At 46.1% G+C, this 25882-nt stretch overlaps 2 protein-coding genes across 3 annotated transcripts; one reads left to right on the forward strand and one right to left on the reverse strand.

Moving 5' to 3' along the window:
- Positions 1-2032: 2032 nt before the first annotated feature.
- Positions 2033-25281, forward strand: LOC109765452 (uncharacterized). 2 transcript variants are annotated; one of them, XM_020324236.4, is made up of 4 exons: positions 2033-2454; positions 3374-3496; positions 10205-10316; positions 24838-25281. In XM_020324236.4, exons 1-3 carry the CDS (start codon positions 2193-2195, stop codon positions 10309-10311), a joined length of 492 nt encoding a protein of 163 aa, XP_020179825.1. In that variant the 5' UTR covers positions 2033-2192; the 3' UTR covers positions 10312-10316; positions 24838-25281. The 2 variants fall into 2 exon arrangements, with proteins under 2 accessions (XP_020179825.1, XP_020179824.1); XM_020324235.4 differs by lacking the exon at positions 10205-10316 and having other exon boundaries at positions 2038-2454.
- Positions 10927-24630, reverse strand: LOC141025644 (uncharacterized). Its single transcript, XM_073501538.1, has 2 exons — positions 19817-24630; positions 10927-19779 (listed from the first exon to the last, which is right to left on the reverse strand). Exon 2 carries the CDS (start codon positions 14632-14634, stop codon positions 13438-13440), a length of 1197 nt encoding a protein of 398 aa, XP_073357639.1. The 5' UTR covers positions 14635-19779; positions 19817-24630; the 3' UTR covers positions 10927-13437.
- Positions 25282-25882: the final 601 nt, after the last annotated feature.

The raw sequence follows: 25882 nt of genomic DNA on the forward strand, positions 1-25882 counted from the left end.
ACCGAACCGATTTATTGATGGACCGAACTCTCGGTCTTTGATTTCTCCGCAGACCGATCGGTCAGGAAAATCTGAAAACCGAAATTCGAAAAAACCCGAGACACCAAACCGATTTGGTCGGTCTAACCGAATGCCCAGGCCTACCTACAGGGGCCGGCCGGCCTCCCCCCTTGCTCCTTAATTTATATACGGGGGCAGGGGGGCACCCTAGGACACACAAGTTGATCATTGATCTCTCCGAGCCGTGTGCGGTGCCCCCTCCACCATAATCCACCTCGGTCATATCGTAGCGGTGCTTAGGCGAAGCCCTGCGACGGTAGCTTCATCAACATCATCACCACGCCGTCGTGCTGACGAAACTCTCCTTCGAGTTCTACTGGATCGTGAGTTCGCGGGACGTCACCAAGATGAACGTGTGCTGAACGCGGAGGTGCCGTACGTTCGGTACTGAGGATCGGTCGATCGTGAAGACGTACGACTACATCAACCGCGTTGTCATAACGCTTCCGCTTAACGGTCTACGAGGGTACGTAGACGACACTCTCCCCTCTCGTTGCAATGCATCACCATGATCTTGCGTGTGCATAGGATTTTTTTTTTGAAATTACTACGTTTCCCACACAAATATTTGACACAACTCTAACAAATCATAATGCCAAAACGAGTCGTGCGTATGCTTGAATTTGCATGCAGGCCTTTAACTCGCAAGGTAGGAATCAACGGTGTTCAACAATTTGATACCCCCTTCATTTTTATATACAAGGTCACTTCTTATTTTTTTTTATGTCTACATTTGATCATTAATTTTGTCAACAAAATGTGAGTTATATGCCAGAAAAAGCATATCACTGGATGCACATTTTAAAGAACTTTCCAATGACATATTTTTAATGACATATACACATATTTTGTTGACCAAAATTATAAGTCGAAATTTAACATGAAAACCGAAATAGTCTTGCATAAAAAATAGAGGGAGTATAAGTCGAAATTCATAATGAAATTCATCTTGTGTCACGTGGGTGACAAGATTGTCGTGGCGTTAGAATTGCGTGGGTGACAAGATTAGTACTGGTGTGAGAATGACTAGTTTGGTGGAACGGTTTACCCAAGTTGTGTGTGTGGTTGTCGTCGAAATCATTAATTAGAGGATACCCCTTAAAAAATTCGATCTCACCTTCACTTGCGATGACAAGTGGTGCAGCGTATATGTAACACTTCTAATAACGTGGAAGTTTTGTGTTTTATGTTCGTCCGTCCGTTTTTTTAATGTTTTATCTCTTGAACCGTGCATCTAAATTATAAACTATTTTTATTGTTGCGTTTCTCGCATCAATATCTTCAAAATTAGATCCCATGCTAGTAGGTTTGACGGTTTTTTTTTTGTGAAATAGAAAAAAAAGGAAAACCTGTAATGGGAAAAAGTCGGAAATAAAAAAAAAATTGAAACAAAAAAAATCAGAAGCAAACAACGAAAACCCGAAAAATGGAAATAGGAAGCACATCCGTGCTTTTCATTTTTTTGGAAGAACACGTGTGCCTTTATTTTGGGAAGCAGATCTAAAGATGAAATAAGCTTCTCCCCGCCTAGTCCCTGTTTCGATGATGCATCTAACGTTGTTGAAGGGCATGCAAAAGTGTCGGCGGATATCAGGGTTTGGTCGGTTCTGATCTTCGATAGATCTGTTTGGATCCATTCTTTGTTCGTCTTTGTTCTTGTGTCTACAGGTTAGATTCTCTCGATCTATACTTCTTCATCAGCGACGTTTGTTGTTCTGTTGCACTAGTTCGTGTGTCTATGAACATAGATGTATTTTTTGTTATTTCTATGTTCTTTGCACTGCCATGCCATAGGAAGTTTTCTAGGAAAATAAGACAGGTTAATGAGATTTTTTTTCTTTGGAAAAATTCGAGGAAAACTGGAAAACCTACATGGACCAGCCGCCAGTTTTTTTTGGACCAGCGCGGTCAGCTGCCCGTCGGCCCAGCCCAACCCGCCCTACCGCTCTCTCTTCCTTCCATCATCTCTCTCCCGATTCCACCCCTAAAAAAAAGGTAAACCTCTCACTCGATTCCGGCACACACCCATACGCGGCGTCGGCATCCCCTAACCCTATCGTCCACGGCGGCGCGCTCCGTAACCCGTCTCCTACAATTGATTGCTAGAGAGAAAGCTACAGGGGTCGAGTTGGATGGCGCCTTCCACATCCGATCGAGAGCACAACGGTGAGGCGAGCAGCAGCGGGGCGGGCTCAAAATCGAAGGAGAAGGAGCGGCCAAGGTCCTTTGACGAGAAGACCCGTACTGCGTGCTGGCGGAAGGCGGCGGTGCTGGCAGGGCGACACCCAGAGCGGTGGCGGCAGGACGCCGCTGGCAACGTGGTGTGTCGCCGCTTCTGGAGCTGCCACGGCTGCCTCTGCTATGAATACGACCACATCATTCCCTTCTCCAAAGGTCAGCTTGCTGTTTCCGCCAGAAACCACCACATTTCTTATTTTTTATTGCTTAAAAGAGAGGGTGGGGATTAAACAAACCGCCTACTTTGTAGTAAGCAGTTATGTTTTGTTGCACGCGAGCATGTTCAAAACGTTGATTAGTTTTTTATCAGGTTAGTGTCTTGTTGAACACTCGTAAGTTTAGTTCAGGGGCATATGAGGTGATTTTTGCGGATACATCTTTGAGTTTAGAATCCAACTCTTCCAAGCACCTGCTCATTTAGCTCCGAAATCTGAATGGATGAATATTTAGTTTGGATTTTGATAACAGTGTTGTCGAAACAGTGGATGCTACCATTTTTTTGTTCTACGATATATATCAATATATCATAGGCTCATAGCTGGGTCCAAGTCTTAAATTTATCGGATGTGTGTTTGGATTTGATTAGTTGGAAATAACTGCAGGCAAAGCAACGGATAACATACCTACCAAACCAAATATTACACGACCTGATTTGATATATGTGTGGCAAACAAAAGACGACATGATCTTATGTCCTTTGTGCAGCCGTCTCAGCATTCCCATGACACTGAAGATATTAGGATTCCTAGCTTTGTTTGTATATCTTGTGCAGGATCCCATGTCTGAATGTTTTAAGTTAGAATTATCCAAACAACTTGTGCTACCAAATATGTCGATTAATTGTTGCATCTTTTACTTCCTGAGGTGTATGAGCTTTGTTCTAAACAGGAACATCTTGCATCATTTGTTGTTTCTACCTTTTACTCTTTCCTAATCCTTGTTTATCTGTAAATATTTTGTTGCCGCCCTTTTGCAGTGTACCTGGAAGTGGTACAATATGTTCTCTTTGAAACTCTGATTTTCTTGCATTAGTTATTATAGACTGCTCAGTTTAACTGTTGATCATTGGATTTAGGAGGGGAGTCTACTGTTGAGAATTGCCAGATCCTTCAGACTAGGGTGAACCGTTCCAAGTCTGATAAAGCATGGGTGGAGAAGGCAGAGATGCAAGGCTTTTCCTGCGATATCAAGTTCACAGGTGAGCTAAACAATATTTTGATTCTTACATTTCAACAATGATACGGAATATACCTGCTCTGTTTTTTCATTTTTGGCAGATGAACTTCTGATACATGACTTGCTTAATGTTATTGGGCAAGTGTCACAGAGACACACTTATGTCATCGCTTATATACATATTCCCATCGGACATAGAGGGTAATAGGGTATCGAAAAGTACTGTATATAATCTCTTTATAAGAAAGAAAATTAGGTGAGCTGTGGAAGCAGAATTGCTATTAGTCTACTAGAATTGAGTATCGTTATATGTTTAATAGCATATTCCTGGACCATCTGGGAGTTATGTTTTCGTAGTGATGATTCTTGATTTAGGTGTAGTACTGTAGTGTAGGGGTGCTGATGTTCTTAATTCTTTTCTAAATTAATCAATTGGTCGTTCATACGCTGGTACTATATTTGAAATGAGTCTAGATTGAATTTAACATGTGATGTAGGCGAAAAACATGCAAAACCATCTAGAAGTGCCCCAGAAGTTAGACCGAAAGTTAGACTATCTGACAGCTTCTACTAACATAGATTGGGAAATATTCTGGCTTTTTTTTCTGTTATGAACCTTGGCTCACAATGGATCAATTTGGGTTTGGATAAGGGCTCAAAGACTGAGGATATTGTGCTTGTCCTCAGCTACCCACTATAAGGCTTGTTCCTGACAGAAAGAGAGGCTCTAAAGCTTAAGTTACAGGCCAGCTCCAGTATTCTATCTTTATTTGATCATGGGATAATTTTGCTGCTTTGCGCATGACCATACCAGTTTCTTCGGTTGTTTTCTTCTATTCCAATTAGGACTGTGTGTGTGCCTTGTCCTGGCTTGACAGTCATTTCACCTGTTCGATCAGAGTAGGCAGTTGGCACATAATAATCTAGTCTGTGGTAAACTTTCCCCATTTATGTGTCTGCAATAGCTGCTACAACGCATATTTTGTATCCCATCCTAGTTCATTTGCTTTGGAAATAGCAATTTCTTTCATATAAGCTAATCATCACTTAAGGTAGGGTTGAATTTTGAACTGTGTTGACCTTTTTGACTCTTAATGATTGCGAGTTGCGGACTCACTTGTATCTCTTGCGTATGAACAAATATAATCTTGATGAATTTTAGAATTACAAGTTTACGTTTTCACTCACACATTGTTTGGTAGCCGTGTATTGAATTTGGTGAATTCAGTTAAATTCAAATACTCCCTCGGTAAACTAATATAAGAGCGTTTAGATCACTATTTTAGTGATCTAGATGCTCTTATATTTCTTTACGGAGAGAGTACCATTTTTCTGGACGGGATTAGTTAAAAATAGATTCCATCTCTAATACTTGTGTTTGGCTGCGGTTTGGATTTCTAAAATGAAATGAAATCCAAATATTGCTTGCATGTTATCTAGAATGGTAAACCAGGAATCTGGTTATGACTTTGACACACAAGTTACAGTCATTGGGATCCATCAATAATTACCACGTAAATATGAAAATCTAGCATGGGGGGCATTTTGACAAACAAATTCTACAATTCAGGACAAAGCTTTACATTCATAATCACTGTAGTAAACACTATATCTATCGAGTATCGACCATGCGGTGGCTTGCTCCGCTTCTCGTTGAATGCTCCCTCCGATTTCCCGAGCCACTTTGCTTTGCCTGCAGCCAGATGCCTAGCCGCTGCATGTTATCGGTGAGGGAGCAATTCTTGATCCCTGCCAAGAGGTAGTAGTTTTTCCACCACTCCAAGTATGAGTGTTGAACCACGCTTATCCACTGTGTCACCAGTTTCTACTTTCCATTGGGCCATACCGTCTCTCCTTTATGTGCAAAAAGCCGTCGCCCACCCTCCTCCTCACTTCTCGTACTGCACTATGCATGTTTATGTTTTTCCATCCTTTCTGTGATATTTTCAGCCAAAATACAGTGACTGTTGATGTGGAGATGCTTAAATATACTCATTGCAGAGTTATGGTATCGGTCAATGTGACAGTCAACACAGCTCTTGTACTACTATCTGTTGAGGCAGCCAAATACATGCTCATATGTCAAATGCTGTTAGAGTACGTAATGGGCCTGGGCTGGCGGTATAGCCCGTTAGTCTTAGGATTAATTAGAGATAAGGGTCGCTTGCTTAGGGGTCAAGTAAGCCTTACTTGGGTTGACTCCCAAGTAAGGCTTACTTGACCCCTAAGCAAGCGACCCTTATCTCTAATTAATCCTAAGACTAACGGGCTATACCGCCAGCCCAGGCCCATTAGGCCCATTACGTACTCTAACACTGCACCCCACCTGGACATGCAGCTTGTCCTCGAGCTGCAGCCTAACCAACTTATAACCATGACTCGATGCAACACAAACCTAACACCTAAAAACAAGCCCTAAAAACAAGCCTTTTACATCTCGGCTTGTTTTATTACTCTCAATCTAAAATGGACTGGGACGCTTTATTTTGGACCCCTGAACATAAAATGGACACCATCCGCACGTCGGACGTGCACGTGTACAGCCACCTGGATCCCATGGACACCATCTGAACAAAAGGAGTGCATGTGTATGGCCACCTGGAAGTGGTCGCAAGAGCGACCAGCAGAGGCGCCCTCGCGGCGGCCGCCGGCGGAATGCAGTGGTGCTACGTGGTGCGCTCCTGTCGGTGACACCATGCCTTCTCCCCGCCGGACGGCTGTTGGTCTGCACCGCACAGAGAAGAGTGGAGGGCTGTCGATGGAGAATGGCGAGGAGGGGTGCGCCCCCCAACCGCTGATGTCGCAGACTTTGAGGTCGTTGTCCGTGGGGAAAACAGCATGCCCAAGATCCCCGACGCAGCGGACGAGATCGAGGTCCTTTGCGCAGCGAAGCGCAACTGGGAGGAGCGGCAGCTGCAGATCACGCATCTCCCGCACACGCCGATGCGCTAGGAGGCCGCGCGCAGCATCCTGCAGCCTCACTACCGCCGACACGTGGCGGGTAGTGATCCAAGCCGAAAGCGGTGACGGCGACGGCGGGAACTTGATCTGCTGGATGGGGACGCCCTGGGGAAGCGGTGATGGCGACGGCGGGAACTTGATCTGGTGGATCGGGACTCCCGCCGACGCGGTCGATGCGAGGCCGGAGCTGATCGGTGGTGGCTGCTGCAGCTGCAGCGGCTGCTGCGGCAGAGCGCGGGGCGCGGCGGAGGCCGCTAGGAGCGGCGGCTGCCATTGCAGCCAGGGCGAGGCGGTGGTGGTGGTGGATGGCAGCTGCAGCGGCTGCTGCGGCTGCTGCAGCAGCCCGGCGAGCGCGGCGGAGGCCGCCTGGTGCGGCGGCTGCCACGGCGGCGCGGTGGCGGCGCAGCCGGGTGCGGCCCGTAGGACCCGGCCAAGAACAGGCGGATCTCCTGGACCGCCTGGGTTAGGTCCCGCAGCGCCCCGGACACCTCCTCCGGGGTGAGGACGGGGGGGGGGGGGGGAGGGCGCGACGGAGAAAGACATGATCGAACTGAAGCTAGCTGATACCAAATTGTTATGGCGCTGCTAGAAGGAGGGCGCGAGAGGGCCGGCCGGGGGCCTTTTGCCCACGGCCGGGCAAGATGGAAGGGATTTCCTTCTTAATTCTTGCTTGATTAGATTGATACATTTCCTCTCTTTATATAAAGAGGTTTACTTGACTCCCAAGTAAGGCTTACTTGACCCCTAAGCAAGCGACCCTTATCTCTAATTAATCCTAAGACTAACGGGCTATACCGCCAGCCCAGGCCCATTAGGCCCATTACGTACTCTAACACTACACCCCACCTGGACATGCAGCTTGTCCTGATGGGCCTTTATATGAAGAGAGAAAATGTATCAATCTAATCAAGCAAGAATTAAGAAGGAAATCCCTTCCATCTTGCCCGGCCGTGGGCAAAAGGCCCCCGGCCGGCCCTCTCGCGCCCTCCTTCTAGCAGCGCCATAACAAATGCTCTTGCACATTACAGTCCTCTCGAATGGCAGGATGGCTAGTGGGTTCTCCTAGCAGCTAAAGTGGTCAAAACGTGCACACACTTGATGGAGCACTCGGTAGTCGGCACTACAACAAAACAACAACAAAACATATCCCTAATTTAGAGAATTGGTAGAAGTAGCAAATGAAATAAATGCCTCCATATCCTAGTGTGAGTACTAGTAACCAATCTTGTGTCGACGGAACTATTGGTATCACAACCAGTGGCAAAGCCAGGCCGGTATGAAGCTTCAGGGTCTTTGAGCACTGTAGCTACAGTAGTATAGCCTAGGTGCTACTACCCAAGCATGACCTGGGCCGTGGCGTGCCCCTGTCCTGTCTCTGCCCCTGATCACAAGCACATGATGGAATGCTAATTCGCAAGTCAACCAACCAGCGTTGATGACAATGTCGAGCTCCATTGAAGTTGTCGAGGAGTACCATAGAAGATGATGCTTTCAAGGATAGGAAATGTCACTGGACAGGGTGAAGCGCAACAAAAAAGGTCAGGGTGGTACAAGCACTATCACATGATTGGCTGATTGCAAGGAGAATTTGGGGTGGGAGAGACATAGCCTATGAATAAAGGATGTGTTAAAGATATAATTTTACTCCTGCTGCTGGATAGTTCGCTGGGATTTGTGGTTTGAGTCAAGGATTCCGATTCCAGTGTTAGCCGTACACTTAAATTTACGGAATCCGATTACAGTTCCTCAATTCCAGCTCCAATACCTGGTAGCCAAACAAGGTGTCAATTATTTGTCATTGGCCGCATTGGCTAGAGGAGATTCAAGTTACCAATAGACCATAGTTACTTGATTCACTCGGATGAGCTTTGAACCCTGACCCCGATCGATTAATCTAGATCAGGGTTCGAGATCGCTCAGATTGGTCCGAGTCTGCACCTCGAGTCGTTGATCTGCTAACAGAAAAATGAAATCGTTCTCCCCCGATGCTAGGACCATCTGTGTGAGAACAGTGATGCTGGCCAAGATCCAGTTGGCCGGCCAGTCATTGTCATGCAACAATAGCTCCTCCTGCTCATTGCGGATACATGCACAGAGGACAGGCTCCTCTCCATCTATCAGGAGTATGAGCAGGAGGGGACCATAGGAGAGAGTAATGTTGGGAGGCAGTGGCATCATCCGGCAGAGGGAAGCTAGCAGAAGGGAGTGTGGAGCAGCAGTGTCGTCCTTCCCTCGAGGTGATTGCCTGGACGAGTAGGGGGGAGGGGGGTAGAAGCAGGCCAAGCGGGAGGCCTATTTGGGTTGATGGGCCAACCAACATAATTTTTCCTTTTCCCGTTTGTGTTGCGGGATTTTCTGTGGCCATTTGCTTCTGAAGTTTATTGAATAATGGGTTTGCGAACCGGAGATGTATACTCATTGTTGAGGAAATCGTTAACTGGTAGCTGCTCGGTCGGCTGGCGAGTAGGGGATTAATAGGCTAATCGGCAAGTTAATCGGCCCTTTAATCAATTAATGGATGATTTATCGGTTTATCGGCTACTCGGTGACCCTACGAGTAGGGATTAATCGGCAAGTTAACTGGTTAATCGGACGAATTCTTAAACAGGGTGTATACTCCTGTAACACCCCAAAAATTAGGGTGGTTTGATTTTTGTGCTATTATTAATTTTTGACTTTCGTCCAAACTTTTTCTTCTGAACTTTGTTATGAAAGTCCCTCACCCTAGCTTACAGCTGGATCACTGCACAACCAAGACCAACTAAGCTCAAATCCCAGTCATATGGAATTTGAAACCCTAGCTCTGAATTGACACAAAGGAAATTTCACTTTCTTTGTTGAGCCAGTTTTTTTTTAACTTGGAAGACTGCAGGGCTTACACCCCACATCATTTTATTAGAAAAGAACCAAACAGATACAAAACAAGGTTCCTCAAGGGGAGGAACAAACAAAAAGAAAAGCTATACAAGAAAGGCTAAAGTAATCTAAAGAGAAAGAAAAAGCACTAAAATCTACAACTAGAAAAGAATGAATATACATCCGTGGTGGCCCTCAAGGAGGCAAGAAATCAATCCACTTGAGCAGAGCTTCCTTGTATCTGGTCTTGATCCGGTGTGAAAGGAGAGTAATATCATGAATAAACCCATTCCTCCACTGCCTAAAAGATGGGTTGACATGCCTAAAAGCCCTGTCATTCCGAACTTTCCAAATGTTCCACCATGCAAGAAAAACCACTTCTGAGAAAAAAGGCTTATTAAACTCCTTGGCATGTAAGGCAATTTGCACCATATCATTGCTATCCAACCAGGAAACTTGCAGATAGTTCCAGATTCTCATACTGAAGTTACATTGGAAGAAAAGATGGTTCCTATCCTCAAGCACTCCAGTCGGGCACATGACACAACTAGGTCCATCATCAATTTTCCAATGTCGTCGTTGAATCATATCCTTGGTGTTAACTCTGTCCATAATTACCAGCCAGGCAAACATTTTAATTGTCATGGTACAGCAACTCTTCCAAACCCAGCTCAGAATAGGATTGGCAGGAACTGGCTGGTGAACAAAATCATAGTACTTCTTTGCTGAGTATTCAGACTTTTTCCCATGCCTCCAAGCCCAGATATCATCACAACCATTGTCCAAGGAAGTCACAGCTAACATGCTTGATAACTGATTGAACTCCTTAAAAGCCATCTCAGACAGTGGTAGAGAAAACATTTGCTGCAAATTTCCTGCCTGTACCACTTCCATGATAGAGATTTTTCTGCAGGCAAAACGAGAATAGCCTTGGAAACCTTTCTTGAAGAGGAATGCAAGACTGGTCAATCTCCCAACGATCAGACCAAAATAGTACAGAATCCCCTCTGCCAACAGTGACAGAGGTAACCGCCCTAAACTTGTCCATTAATTTGCAAATGTCCCTCCACCAGAAGGAGCCACAAAGAGTAGTGTCATGAGGAACTCTCTGAAAGTAGTATGAATCCCACACCAAACGAACCCATGGCACATCTGCTTTATTATAGAATTTATTCAGATACTTAAGAAGCAGAGCATCATTCTGCAGTCCCAGATTCAAAATTCCAAGACCCCCCTTCAGCTTAGGCCTGCAGACCAGAGGCCAAGCAGCCAAAGAGTGCCCCTTCTCCTGACCATATTTCCTCCACAGGCACTGTCTCTGAATTCTTTCTAACTGCTTTAGGATACCTTGTGGTAAAGATAGACTACAAAGGAAAAATATAGGCAGTGGGATCACAGAATTTACCAGTTGTAACCTACTGCCTTGTGGTAGAAACCAAGAGCTTGCAGTTAGCCTTCTTTCCATGCAGTCTACTAAAGGTAGCAGATCAACAATTTTGGGCCTAGTGGTTCCAACAGGAAGTCCCAAATATGTGAAGGGCATTGAACCTAGCTGGCAACTAAACTGGGCAACAAGTGCAGAGGCAACAGAGGCTTCCACATTGATTGGGTACATTGAAGACTTATGGAAGTTAATTTGCAGTCCAGTTGCCAAAGAAAAAGAATTCAAAACTGATTTGAGGACCTCCAACTGAGCTGAGTCAGCAGTCACAAACAGCAAAGTATCATCAGCATACTGTACCACTGGATAATCAGGATCATGTGTTGGCAATGGCAAGGTTAGCAGGCCCTTACACAAAAGATCATTAATCATAGTCTGCAAAAGATCAGCAGCAATCACAAAGAGCAAAGGAGAGATAGGATCTCCTTGCTTTACACCACATTTGCACTTGAAATCTTTTCCAGGTACACCATTTAACAAGATAGAGGAGGTTGCAGATGATAATAGCTGTTGAACCCAGGTGATCCATTTGCTATCAAAACCTTTTGCCACAAGAATTTTTAAAATTGCCTCATGCTGAATAGAGTCAAAAGCTTTTTCAAAGTCAGGCTTGAGCAATATGATTGGCTTCTTTGAATGGTTGCATTGATGAATATACTCAAAAGTCCAAGCAATACAATCTTGAATTGTTCTTGATTTAACAAAGCCATACTGATTCTTATGAACATAGTTGGTGATTTCATCTTGAAACCTATTGGCTGCCAGTTTAGTAAGAAATTTCAGTCCCACACTGGTCAAAGAGATTGGCCTAAAATCTCCTACAACCTCAGGTGTTTGTTTTTTTGGAATTAAAGTAATGAAAGCTTCATTGAGATTCTCCAAATGAGCAGTTCCTGCATGAAATTCCCTCACCAGCCTAATAAAATCACTGGATATGATAGGCTAGCATTTCTTCATAAAAAGGCCATTAAAACCATCTGGCCCTGGAGCCTTATCAATGGGCAGTTCTTTTATGACCTTTTCAATTTCTTGCACCTCAAAAGGTTTTGTGAGCACCTCAAGTCCCTGCACTTTTGGGATAAGTGAAAGAATGTCATTGCCCAACAAAATTGGCTTAACAGTTCCCATTCTGCCCTTGAAAGATTCCAAAAATTCCTTAGCCATTTCCCCATGATCTGAAGAAACTGTTCCATCAGATAGTTGCAGCCTAGCAATAGAATTCTTCCTATACCTCTCAGTTGCCATGGCCTGGAAGAATTTTGAATTTTCTTCTCCCACCTTGATATATCTGATAGTGCACCTTTTCCTCCAGTATAAAAATTGTAAGTGTAAAAGGTGCTCATGATGCATCTTAACTATCTTCCTGAAGTTGTATTCAGGTCTGGATAGAGGCCTCCAATCCTCCAAATCATCCAACCACAGAATTACCCAATTGCACTTCTCAATCAATGGTTTGATATGAGACAGCCCCTTCTGCCATTTCTTGAGTGCAAATCTCAAGGATTTCAATTTGTCCATAATAACTGCAGATATATGAGTCTTATGTGAAGGTTTGTTCCAAACCTCATGCACACAGTCCATGAACCCAGGTTGATGCATCCAATAGTTTTCAAATCTGAAGATATGAGCTTTTGGGATTGAGGTGCAGATAGATATTACACAAGGAACATGATCAGAAGCAGTTTTAGCAAGAGGTGCAACTTGTGTCATGGGATACTGATTTATCCAACTGGCAGAAGTAAAAAACCAGTCCAATTGCTCAAGAAGTGGAACATCCTGCATGTTTGACCAGGTGAATCTTCTACTCCCTCTGTTCCTAAATATAAGTCCTTTTAGAGGTTTCACTATAAAGACTACATTCGGATGTATATAGACATTTTTTAGAGTATAGGTTCACTTATTTTGCTCCGTATGTAGTCTATAGTGGAATCTCTAGAAAGACTTATATTTAGGAACGGAGGGAGTACCTTCTAAAGGAAGTTCCAGCAGACCTAAGTGACCAATGATCTCATTAAAGATGAAAATGTCATTAACATCTCCACCAGGAAGATTACGATTATCCATGGACCTAATGAAATTAAAATCTCCCAATAACAACCATTTTTGCTCAGGTTCCACCTGAAGATTGTACAGCCAGTTAACAAACGCATCCCTCATTATACCCTGACAAGGCCCATAAACATTTACTAAAAACCACTGATCACTATTATGCACCGAGGTGAAACTGATGACAATACCAAAAGGCTTTACTTCAATTAAAGTACCCGTAAAAACATCTGAACGCCACACTGTCAGAATACCTCCCGAGGCTCCTCTCGAGGGAGATTCAATGAACTGATCAAAACCCACAGGGCAAATGCTCTTAATTAATGAACGAGGACAATCTGATAACTTAGTTTCTTGCAAACAAGCAACCGCACACTGACTTTTAGTAATTTTCTCTGTAACAGAACGCTGTCGTGTTTCAGAGTTCAGACCACGAACATTCCAACAAAGCACCTTCCAATTACGCATAGACATTTGATTCATGGAATAACCAAAAGCAAAAGTAGCAAAAACAGCATGACATACAATGCCATACATCCCATGTCATAAGAAACAAAATTCATCCAGTTCTGACCACACTGCATAGAGTTTAGCACGACATAAAAGACAGCAAATTTAACAGGCTCGCTACACCTAGATAAAGTTTTAAACTGCAACATTTAAACACCGCTGGAGGAGTCGTCCTTGGGATTAGCCATAAGCTTATCCTTGGACAGCAGGTTGGGGTCGATCTCCAGCTCCGCTCCAATTGTTTGCAGCACGTTGAGAGGTGTGGATGGAGGAACAACTTCAGACTTGCCATTATCGCCAGCGTCGTCAGGATTGGGCTGGGCCTTCAGTTCAATGGGCTTGGACCGGGGACGCCTTTTAGTGGGCTGGAGGGAAAGTTGTTCAAAACTCACAGGCTTAAACCCATCCAGTTTTGCCGCGCTTCTTGTACATCTCCGTACAGAAGTATCCACTAACGGGGCAACGGTCTTCCTTCTTCTTGTCTGTTTCTTTTCATTGGCCTGCGAGTCAGCAGAAAAAACCACAGAAGAGGAAAAAGAGTTCTCCTCCATGCTACTAGACACAACATCTTCAGGAAACACCTCTTCAGACACAGCATCATCATTAGCACTGAGAACCTCCTCAGGTGAACCTCCGAAAAGAGCTCTGGCAACTGGGCGTTTAGCCACAATAGATTTCCTTAGAGTCAGATTGCTGGGCAAGCTTGGCACCAATAAAGACATCTTCTGAGAATCATCAAAAGCAATGGTCCACGTGCGCTTGGAGTATGTCACTGTTCCAAGTGGCTTAAAGAAGATAGGTCTAGGCACTTCCTTGACAGCAAATTCAGGCAGCAGATTTTCAAAAGATCTCTTCCAGATCATCTCAGGAGGAAGCGGTGGCCCAGCCACAATCCTCGCCATGCCAATGAAGATCTGATGCTGATGAATGACAGGAGGTTGATATGGTACAATTGCCAAAGGGTTTTCCAAAACAGCCGGCTGCACATTGTCCTGTAACTGTTGCTCAAGCTGAAACTGATGTTGCTCATCAAACTGAACTTCCACATGCTGTTCCACAGACCCAGAGCCCTCTGGCTGATCAATGACAATAGAAACCTGGTCCTGCTCCGGCACTGCAGGCTGTGGTGGCTGCTGAAGGTCATCCTCATTGTCTCCCCAGTTTGCATTTCCCCATCCTGCATCCCCGATGTTATTTTCTGGAGGCGGTGGAGGGGCCACTGGCGCATCGTTCCATCCCAGCATTGGATATGGCGGAAGAACAAACAACAGATTGTCTTGCAGCAGGTTTCCAGGTAATGGGTGAGGATTACCATCCAGAGGCATTGGATCTTCATCGTTTGGCATCTGGTCAGCGAAGTCAGCACCTAGCACATAGCAAGCCGCTATCCAAGAAACCTGAGCTCCTCCCCATTATGCATAATCTCCAAAGACCACATCACGTGGCACCCGTGGTGTGTCCGGAAAACTAGCCTCCACTAGAGGAGTACGAACCAAATATGGATCCTCACTATCCCAAGAGTGAAATTTCCCAAAAGTGCCTACCGCCTGTGGTATGAACTCCGTATTGCGATAATCAAGAGGAATACCAATGAACATAAGCCAACCCTTACGGAAACCATGACTCCCCTTAAAGTTCTCTCCCTCATCATGCTTCATAAATCTAACAAAATGATCATCACCCAGAGGAAATGGGGCATGCTGAATCAACGTATATCTGACAGATGGATCCCTGACTTGAAATAACCCAACCCCATGGAACCAAGGCTGAGCGGAGCGAACCAGAGTACCTCTGTTTTGAAAGAACCGAACAATCTCTTCCCTGACCGGCCCGAGCGGTCCCTCCGGAGCAGGCATGACCTCAACGACCATGTAATCTTCATGGCGGCGAGGAGGACGAGCCGCAGGCGTGAAGAAGGTGCGTGGAAGACGCCTGTCCCCGCCATCAATGATGTGATGGCCTGCCGACACAAAGCGCTGTGGATCAAGCTCAAAGTTCGCCATGGCCGGCCGCAACGGGGAGGGGATGGGGTTTTCTTTGGGAGGAAGAGGGGGGGATTGGCGCAATGTGGGCGGCGATGATATGACTGGGCAAGCTATCCCAATAACTCCGGCACCCTTCCCCTGACCGGCAGGGTTTTCCGATATACTCGTGCTTTGTTGCAGAGAAATTGGTCTCCAAACCAATCCATTGGTGCGCGCGAAATCATTACAATCCTTGCTAGAGTGACCCGTGCGGGAGCAAGCCGAGCAGACCGCTCGCATTCCACAAGAGGCTGCAAGGTGGCCCCTCTGAGAACATAGGGTACAGGTTAAAACACGGTCCACCATGTCATCGACCATGGCTTCAAATTGTTGTGCAGCTTCTTGCGTGGTGGGTATTTCCTGCGGGAGGGCCGCTGGGCTTGGGTCAATAGGTGCATCCAGCCTATCAGAAACTGGGGTATTCTGAGACGAGGCAGGCCCAACAGCAACAGAACCAGAAATTGGCCCAACAGAAAAATCCTAAGACACTGGGCCAGCCTGGTGTGCATCCGAAAGAGATGGGCCAGATCCCAAGCTACCATTTTGAACTGGAGAAATTCCCACTTCCGCAAATCGTGCAGATAGATTACCAGAAACCACGGGCTGCGGATCCACAGGTACCAGATCAAGTGTGGGCGACGTGGTCGACCCGTGCAACTCCAGCAACGGGTCGACTGTACCAAACACGATAGGTGGGCGAGCCACCGTCCAATGCAAGTCAGGAGGGGGCGCTTGTCGAATAACAACGCGCTCATGAGCAGATAGATCATATCCCCCATCCATGATAGTATCAATGCAGTTTTGAGAAGCAGGATATCTATAACCTTTGCAAGCAGAATAATGTTCAAACGTGGCAAAAGATAATTTCTTCCGAACAGTGCTAGCTGACTTAAGAGAAGATCTAACCGGAGGCTTATGCATGGCCAATAAATCTAAAGAAGATCTACGTTTGGTAGGACTAATCAAAATCCACTCAGCATCACATTCCTTACGCCAGATCTTAAGTTCCCGAACCCAATTAGGCCCTCCATTGCCCCAAAGATTGAAATAACATTTAAACAGATCGCAAGCAAATGAACGCAGATCCATAATAATAAAGCCAACTTGCTTGCATGAGACTTGGAAAGAAAAAACCTTGTCCTTGACATGAAGAACCCGAAGATCGATGGCCGATCCACCAATCGCAGCTTCCAGAGCTGCCGCCACAGAATCCTCCGACAACCGGAAAGCATGGCGGCTAAAGGACACAATCAATGTGAAAGCTCTCCTTCGTCCCATCGGATGGATGGTTTGACCAGTAGATCTGAAAACCTCATCAGAGAAAACCCTACCCTTGGAGAAATCCAAGACAAGGGTAGATCCACCAAAGGAACCCATAGAAGATGGGTATTGCCTTGATCCAGAAGAGACGCCGGAGATGATGATCGGAAGGGATCCACAGATCAGTGGTGGAGGATGGAGATCGCCGGTGGTGAGGTCAGCGCCGTGGTGGGAGGTGGGAGCGCCATTTGAGCCAGTTTACCCCAAGGTTTGAAAAGACTCTCCAATTCCTATGGATCAAAGGAGTGAACCAATATTGCCATGCCAAAAGCAGTATTTATTTTCTAGAGACAATTCAAGTTTTTGCCAGTTGGGGAAATAAATCCAGAAAAATATTTAGGCACCTTCGGAAAGAATGAAATTAATTGGAGATGATCTTTGTGCCTATAGTAGACCCTGGTAAAAATATTGGCTCAATTAGGGCAAGACGAGGTCTTGCCTTAATTGGTAAAGCCATGCTCTTGGTTTCTGTTATAAAGGAACTACCATTTTGGTAGCATTGAAAATTCCCAAATAATTTGGGCAGCACCTAGTAGTGACACATGACCAAAATACACCACACACTTGGCCATTCTCAGCCACACCAAAGCACAGGGCAAGGGGCAAGTTTTTGCCCTAACTATAAGGTTGTGAAGGAAGTGTTAGCTAGGCAAATCTTCGGAGGCTGAGTCTTGGAGGAAATAGTCACCCTAGCACCACAATATTCTCTCCAAAATTTCACAACTTGCTTCACAGTAGATCACACAGAAACCAACACACCAACACAAACACCTTGCTGCCCAAATGGAAAGGATGAAGGATTCCAGCACTAATTCATCCTGGGACAACTTAGAGCACACACCCACACTCACTGAACACTAACAGACCCCCTAGACATAGTTTGGCCCCCTGTGGCCCACTGGTGACAACAGGCAGAGCATGCCAAACTCGTGCTCTGGCTAGATCCAGTGCACCCCCTCGCCGTCCAGCTGCCATGGCCATGCGTTTGATGTTCAACGCCCTCCCTAGGCCCCCTTGACCTTCTAGAAGACTTGGCGTGAAGGCAAGCCCCCACCATCGCCGGCGGCCCCGTCGCCCGGACCACCCAGCTGCCCACTTGACCCTCTGGATTGGCCGGACGCGTCGTCCAGGCCCCCCTTACGTGTAGCGCACCTAGGCGCCTACCAAACCGCGTCGTGACGCCGCCCGTGGCCGCAGAGCTGGCCAAGCGCCACCCTGGACCCCGATAAACCAGCTGCCATTGCCGCTGTGGTGTCCAAGCCCTCGGCCAACTATAAATAGAGCCCTCCATGGCCCTCTTGACTCGCACCTCATTCCCTCTATTCCCCTAGCACTACCCAAGCCTCGGGTTTGAGCTGCCGGCCATCCTCGCGCTCGAATTCCGTTGGCGTCGCCGCGCACGACCACCACCCCAAGCCACACCCCTAGACCAGCACGAGAGAAATTGAGAGGACGAGGGAGTTCAGAGGAGCAAGAGGAAGCCGACGCCATCATCGATGGAGCCTAGGAGCGAGAGAAGCATTGGAACCGCCGACGACCGAGGAGCACCGTGGTTTACTTTCGTTGCTTGATGCTAATATACTATCGTACTATCGGTTTGTTGTTGTTGTGTCTTGATTGTCGGTCAAGTTGGATAAAACTGTGAACACGACGGAGGGTAAAGTCATTTTGTCTCGCACACCTCCTCCTTCGTTAACAACATTAAGTCACGGTGCCACAAAATCTTTACCTAATAATAAAGAAAATTGGGTTTCTGGTCGTACGTCGTCAGCAATTTTGCAAAAAAACCCCTCTGTTTCTCACAAATCAACCCGCAGTCCCTGTTTAAGTGAATCTGAGAAAACTATTCATTTTTACAAAAGTAGCCCTATGTTTGTAAGAATTCAGCCCGCGATCCTTTCTTCTATCTTATCCAGACGCTTCCTCAAGCACGGCGGGGCGACGCCCTTCACGACGGCGACAGCTCCGGGTGGGCTCGTGGGCGAGTGTGCTGCAGGAGGCTTCGCGGCGGTCGGCGGACGTGTCGCAACCTGCCTCCATCCCCGGCCTCTTTCGTCATCAGGCCGCGAGATCCCGTGGTCGTGGTCGTGTCGGGAAAAGGTGGAGTGAGGCAGGGGACGGAGATGGCAGCACCAGAGTTAATCTGGCGCGGACGGCAAAGGGCAGCAGCGGCGGGGAGGAAGCAGATGCGCGGCGCGCGGGGGCTCTCTCTCCTCTCTATGTGCTTGTGTGAATGGCAGCTGGCAAATATGTGCGGGGGAGGGAGGCGGCCATGGCGCTGGTAATCAACAAGCCGAGAGGAAGGGAATAGAACGAACGAATTATAACCCTTACACAGGGGAAGAGGGAGCGGCCCGTGAAGAAAACAGATGAAAACCTGCGAAATAGCACAATCGGCGGACGACCCCTTGAATAAACAGGCCGGCTGCCGGTGAAGAAAACAGAGAAGGAATAAGAATAAATAAGGATTGAACGCAGATCGGGGCGTAGCACCTGGAGGGAGCAAGAGCGCAGCGGGTCACGAGCGCGTCGTACTCAATCCAAATCGAGACCAGACCGGTGAGCTTTGAGTAGATCAAGCAGAGAGATAGCAGGGGATTTATTTTAGGCAGAAAGAAGACAAACAAATCCACCGGCTCCTGCGGCAAGCCATTGAAGAGGGGAAAAGAGCTGATCCAAACGGATTATAAGGAGGGGGAATTATTTTTAGAACCTGCAGCACCGAAGAGGGGGACACCAAGAACCATGACACCCATGATGGAGCAGCGGGTAGAGAAGCTAGGCTGCAGACGCCTCCATGCCCCGGCGAGCGCCTCGTGCGCTAGGCTTGCGACCTACTAACTAGCAAGGGGGAGGGAGAGGGAGGGGGAGGAGCGAGAGGCCAGCGGAGGAAGAGAAAAGGAGGAAGCTTGGAGAGACAGGCGGAGAATACGAGGAAGGAGGCCGGGGAAAAACACTACTCTGAGCACTCGGTTCACGCTGGCTCCTACGTCTGTTATTTCTCCGTATGTGGTTATGCTGGCTGCTCGTGGGATATTAAGACTGAAGTGTTCCACAAATATACTCTTTGTTTGCCCATGGCCGCGTACAAGTTTATGTGGGCTAAATTAGGGGGTGCAGAGTAAAGTTTTTTAGGTGTGTGTGCGTCTCTCCAAAGTGCACGTGTTTTTTTTAGAGAAAGAGCCTACATTCTATTTCTTTTAGGCAGCCTACAATTCGTGAAATACTTGTTTGGGGAGTGGAAAGCAAAGTGTGCAAAAAACAAGACAGGAATTATAAGACCATCTACAGCCCGGACCTCTCATACCCGTCCGCGGGTCTTCGGACCAAAAAATGTCACCCAATTGGGTACCCCATTTCTGGTCCAAACACCCGGACTGACGGACACTCTCCATATCCAACCTATATCTAGGGGGCTTTGGAACGTTTGGACGTGCATGCCACGTCAGATTTGGCCACGCTGGCCCATCCGGCCCCACATAAGTTGGATCCTATCAGCACTTCTCCATCTAGCCCATCCGTGTATAATTGTGAACACTGAGCGTGTGTGTTTTTCAAGATAAAGAGAGTTTCAAATTGTTCTTGATTTTCAAAGATATTCGCATTTTTAACAAGTTCATGCTTTTAAAAAATACTCAAAATTTTGAAAAGAATGTTCCGATATTTTTTAAATACATTTAAAATTGTTCACAAAATTATAAAAAAAATCACAATTTTGTTTTAAGAATCATGTGTTCAAAAAGTGTTCGGCTTCAAAACATGTTCTAATTCTAGTAAAATAAATAAAAAAATCAAAAAATATTCAATTTAATAGAAAGGAAAAAAAAGGAATAGTTTGGTTTTCCAAAAAGCAAAAAATAAAACCGATTTACAGATTATTCCATGTACATGCACCACTACTCTTCCATCGGATGAAGGATGTTAGGGTAGCTTCTTCACGTCCACATTCATGCTCCGAAAAGTGATAACAATGTATCCTTATCACCGATGTTTATCAGAACTAGATATGAGAAATGGCGCGTAATGCACACGAATCAAGTTTTGCGTTTTTTTGCCCGTTGCAACGCACGGGCATTTGTACTAGTTGAACTAAATCATGCAACCATATTTGCCTTTATGGGAAGGCCCTAGCCTGGGTTGCAGTTATGTCTCTTATGCGTGTCGCCAAAGAGGGGAGTTCGACGGTCAGTATCTCCTCGACAGGGGAGATTGACGTTCAAAGCTTAGAGGGCCTGGGATGGTTTGAGCGCGAGTTATAAATGGTTGAATCCTAGAGTGGATGAGTTGTGCCACAGGGTGGTCGGGTCCAGTTTCCCTCGTCCCAGGATTACCCTGTGGGATGTCGGTGATACGGTAGGAGGGCCATGTTGTATATCATGTTTGTCCGTGGTATGGGAAAAATCTACAACCTCTGCAGAGTGTTAAAAATCTATTCGAATAGCCGTGTTCGCGGTCAAGGACGAGTTCAGGTTTAATCCACTATTTCATTAATAACAACTAAAGCAAGAGTTCACAAAGGAAGGAGTCGCAGAACAGGAGTTTTGGTAATCTGGGAAAAGTATTTAGTTTTGGTTTGAGACGAAGTGTTTGGCCAATTGGATTTCAATAACTTTAATATAAGGCCACCGGGATTATAAGGGTAACTTGGAAAAGTTTAAGATGAAAGATGTGGCCAATTGGAGTTCGATGACTTTAATGTAAGGCCACGTGGATTGCGATGAGTTGAGTTATGACCACTTGAATTATGTCAAAGTTCAATTTAGAAACGATCAAGTTTGAGGAAAGACTTTAGTAATAGTACCTATGGTGTAAGGTCGTATCGTTGTCATAGTAAGTTGGATTGTGAGGACCTGAAAAGGTCACAGTGTTGTCTGACCTGCTCACGAGGAGTCTGTGAGTCAGGGGTAGCCCACAAGGGGCAGTGAGTTGATTGATGGAACAACTCACATGTCTTCACCCCTCACGGAAGGTAAAGGTGTTTTTGCTTTCTAGTGTAGCGGTAAGTTTATTTGTGTGTTTGTCTGGATAATAGTGTTATTTTTTGCTTAAGCTTTGTTACTTGTTTATTTGATTGCTATGTAATTAGCTGTCTTGCAAGTACATTCAATGTACTTACCTGGCCTTGCACGTGGCCAAATTCTGGAGAAGAGGAGTAAGCTAAAGGGTCGCCCCGGCTAGTCCTGTGTGTTGTGAAGCCCAACCAAGCCGCCGACGTATTCAACAGTCTTCCGCTGCCGTTTATTTCTTCCGCTGTCGAATAGCTCTGTCATGGAGTTATATGACTTAAGACTCTTGTAATCGTGTTGTATACTTTGTATTATTAATAAAGTTGTGTTTGGAGCACTATATCGTGAATTTGGTGCGTGTCGGGACCTGTCTTGGGCCGGCACATGCAGACATTTGTCCGACGCATGTCGGGGTGCCTCAGAACATGGTATCAGAGCGCTAGGCTTGCAGTAGGGACGCTAGCTTAGGATGATGTTCCTGCCAACCGACAACAAACCAAGGGGATCCAGTGTCTTATCCTCATCTCTCATGGGTCCTATCAGCTAACAAATGACCATCGTAGGACGTGACCCAAACCTACCCAACTGTCCCAGCGTGACTTTTCCAGTAGGAGAGTGCGTCGAGTGATCCTAGAGCAACCCAGTCCTGCCTATATATAACCCAGTCCTGCCTATATATAATGCCAAGATCCAGAACCACCACCCACTCAAGCCATGTCCAGTTCATCCGAGAAGGTCACCCTGGAAGGTCGCTCTACTGCGAGCGACCAAGTCGGCTTTCTTGTCCTCCTTTGGGACATGATTGCCCGGCTCAAAGAGTGCAGTATCTGCCTCTACTACCTGGTCTACAAGTCGACGCCACACCTCCTCACCCAAATATTTACCATAGAGGTGTATGTGTGCCCCGGCACATTGAAAGATGGGAAGCCTCTCATCTACCAAGGAGCAACCATTCCCACAGCAAGGCTGGCCATTCAAGCAACTGCCGAAGAAGCTGTCACCAGACTCCGCACCATCTCCCCCAAGCTCGGAGCAATGAGAGGTTACTGCTACTTTCCCCATGCGATAGGTATGGACAAAGAGCTCACCTATCCCCGCCCCTCCAAGGAAGAAGACCCCGCAATTGTCCAGATGATCCGCACATCCACGCCCAAGGAGTACTGCTACACCAGACCTATGCCCAGCTGACAGCCGCAAGCGATGCCACCACCCAAGACCTCCAGGGGCAACCAGGACTCCCCGCAACACTTCACGCGTTACCACAAAAAAAAACACTTCACGCGTTACCCGGAGCCTGCAAACCCAGTACCTTCCCCGCAGTTAGTAAGTTTTCTACCTGCATGGAGCGCTGGCAGTCAGGACCCTGCTAGCTCAGAGCCCCATGAACCCCAAGTCGTTGGACCCAGACTTTCGGAAAGGCCCAACTACGGGAAGCACCTCAGTCTGTGCACCCCATGTAAATCCCAGATGGATTAGGCCAACCAGTGGCCCAGGCCTTGGGCAGAGCAAGTGGAAGTTGGAAACGAGCATCTCAGTTGCGCCGTCAACATCAGTTAGGCAGTGAAGCCGCAAGTTCGAAGAGGGCAGTACAGTTAAGGCCTCCTTTGGTTCATAGGATAGGAATGTCATAGGAATAGGAAAATCATAGGAAGTGAGATGACATGTATCTCAATTCCTATAGAGAAAGAGATGTCATTTGATGCATAGGATAGGAATTTTTCCATTGAGTCTTAGCTAATGTTTTTTTTCCTCCAAAATGTGAAGGATTGATTCCTATCCTACATAGGAATAGGAATCCATTCCTACAAACCAGAGGGCTTCAAAGGAAATTTTCCTATACAAATCCTATCCTATAGAAATCCTATGAGATTCCTACAAACCAAAGGAGGCCTAAGTGTGCGTGTAGTAGTAGTTCGTGGTTGGCGTGTCTTTGTTTGTTTTCCTTGTGCTATTTTAATTTTGTGTTTGTTTGCTAGTTGTTTTTGTAGTTTTGTTCATCTGCCTCTCTGTTAAGCAGAAACACTTAGTAGGGCTGGCGGTGAGTGTCTTTGCAAAGTTTTAAAACCCAACAAAACACATACATTACGACAATAAAACACCTTGGAAATTAACACCAAAATGCAAGTCAGTGTAGGTATATGTATACCAGGACTACATATACCCACTAGCACAATTTTTTTAACATAAATTTAATTCACGTGCTACCTTGGCATCCAGCTCACAGCCACATCAACACTACAAGATGCACCAAGTGCTGACACCACGCACACACATCCTTACAGACTTCATTTGGCACGTCGCTAGAACTACACTATGATTTTCAAAAGAAAAACCGCAGGTTTATTTCTACGGAGCCCACTACAGCCACACTAGTTTAAAGTTTAAACTTGTACCCGACACCGGTACCTAGGTCCTCGACTCCTCGTGATCGCTGTCGCCGCCGCCGCCACTACAACCACGCTAGTTTAAACTCGTACCCAACACGATACCTAGTCTTCGTGATCGCCGTCACCGCCGCCACTACACGAGCAGCCGCATCACGACGCTCATCGTGGACCATCGCCCACAGGAGCAACAACGAGCCGATCAACGCCGCCAACATCGCCGCTAGGAGCAGCCGGAACAGCACCAGGATCGCGGCTTCACCAAAAGACCTCGGCTCAAGCTCCTCCATACTGAAGAAATAGTAGAGAGGCATGGTGTGAGGAGGAAGAAGAGAGGAGCCGTGCAGTCGTTTTTACAGCTCGAGCTTGATGTACGGTGGGCGAAGTCCACGACGCTGCTTGCCACTCGATCGCCGGTGTCCATGAGGCAAATCCGCGAGCAGTGCTGCCGAGGTGCTGGCCCGCCATGTGAGTGCTCGCTGTGCCGGCAGCAGTCACACTCCACACTATCGCAGGGCACTCCATGCCCTACGCGCTAGATGCCACAAGTGGATCCAATTTGTAGGATCCAGCGAATTTGAATCGCGACCCGGATGAATCATGAATCTGGTAAGTATGCAACAGACTATTTTTGACCTATTCTTTTTTGTCCTCCGTTATATAAAATCATAACAATCTAAGTTGAGAAATCAAGCCAGAATCCCCTATTGTGCAACTTTCTTCATCTAAATTATTTGGCATGCATAAACATCTCTTCCAGTTTCATATCATGCAAACTTGGCCTGATTTGCTAGCGTTTCTTCCATCTTGGTCAGACAAGGAGCTTGATGTAATCGAGATGGCAGTCTATGGGGATGTCATTCGTCCTGGCAAACAATGTCGCTGCAAGACAGTAGCTGAGATGCTTGGACAGGTGAAATCAAAGAATCAAATGGCTGCTTGCGACTTACCAACATAATGATGCCTCCTAATATGAAGACCATTTAGACCCATGCCCTTCTTTCGGGAAGGGCAATCATTGTCAAACTGCTGATTACATTATATTATTGATCTCCATTAAATTGGTATCATTGTCTTCAGCACAAAAGCACACCTATAGAGCAATCTAAGCTCATAAGTGCAATTATATTGTGCTTATCACTTGTCAGTGATGCCTGTCAGAATCTTGGAATGTGACAATGAACATATTTGACTGTAGAATTATTAACTTGATAACACCACTTATCAAGAGTTGTTTCAAGGTATTGTGTTTGTAGTAATCTATCCTGTTTTGCTGTTGTGTACTCCCTCCGTTCCTAAATATAAGTCTTTTTAAACATTTCAAATGGACTACAACATACAGATGTATGTAGAACATATTTTAGAGTGTAGATTCACTCATTTTGCTCCGTATGTAGTCACTTGTTGGAATCTCTAAAAAGACTTGTATTTGGGAACGGAGGGAGTAGATGCTAATGGTTTTGGTCTCCTTTATGGATGTTCATAATCCATTGCTCCATTAAAAGTTGCAGCATCGCTCTCAAAGAAAAAAGAGTTGCAGCAACATTTATGTTTTATCTACCATTCAAGTATACTCCCTCCCCCCCCCCCCCCCCCCCCCATATTTTCTTGTTAGCAACCCTAACAACAAAATTGGGGTATTTTGTGATTAATTCATTAATCAAGAGCCTTTCTTTCTTGCATCTTGATGCTTGTATGTTTGATGCCCTCAGTAATGTGCTGATGATATGTTCCATTATTTATTTTATTATTTGAACAAGGGGAGGCGAAAGTGGAATATATTACCATCAAGAATAGTTTACATGGGAGGATTTGGAAATCTTTTACATTTAGATTGCCTATAAGAGCATATGACATCTC

Source organism: Aegilops tauschii, chromosome 6 (genome assembly GCF_002575655.3).
Source record: "Aegilops tauschii subsp. strangulata cultivar AL8/78 chromosome 6, Aet v6.0, whole genome shotgun sequence".
Classification (NCBI taxonomy): Eukaryota; Viridiplantae; Streptophyta; class Magnoliopsida; order Poales; family Poaceae; genus Aegilops; species Aegilops tauschii.

Bases quoted from the DNA above. Each gene is read 5' to 3' on its own strand.
- LOC109765452 (XM_020324235.4), top strand. From the start codon at position 2,193: ATGGCGCCTTCCACATCCGATCGAGAGCACAACGGTGAGGCGAGCAGC. The intron at 2,455-3,373 runs GTCAGCTTGCTG...CATTGGATTTAG, and splicing joins CATCATTCCCTTCTCCAAAG to GAGGGGAGTCTACTGTTGAG. The intron at 3,497-24,837 runs GTGAGCTAAACA...CATCTTGGTCAG, and splicing joins CTGCGATATCAAGTTCACAG to ACAAGGAGCTTGATGTAATC.
- LOC141025644 (XM_073501538.1), bottom strand. From the start codon at position 14,634: ATGCCAAACGATGAAGATCCAATGCCTCTGGATGGTAATCCTCACCCA.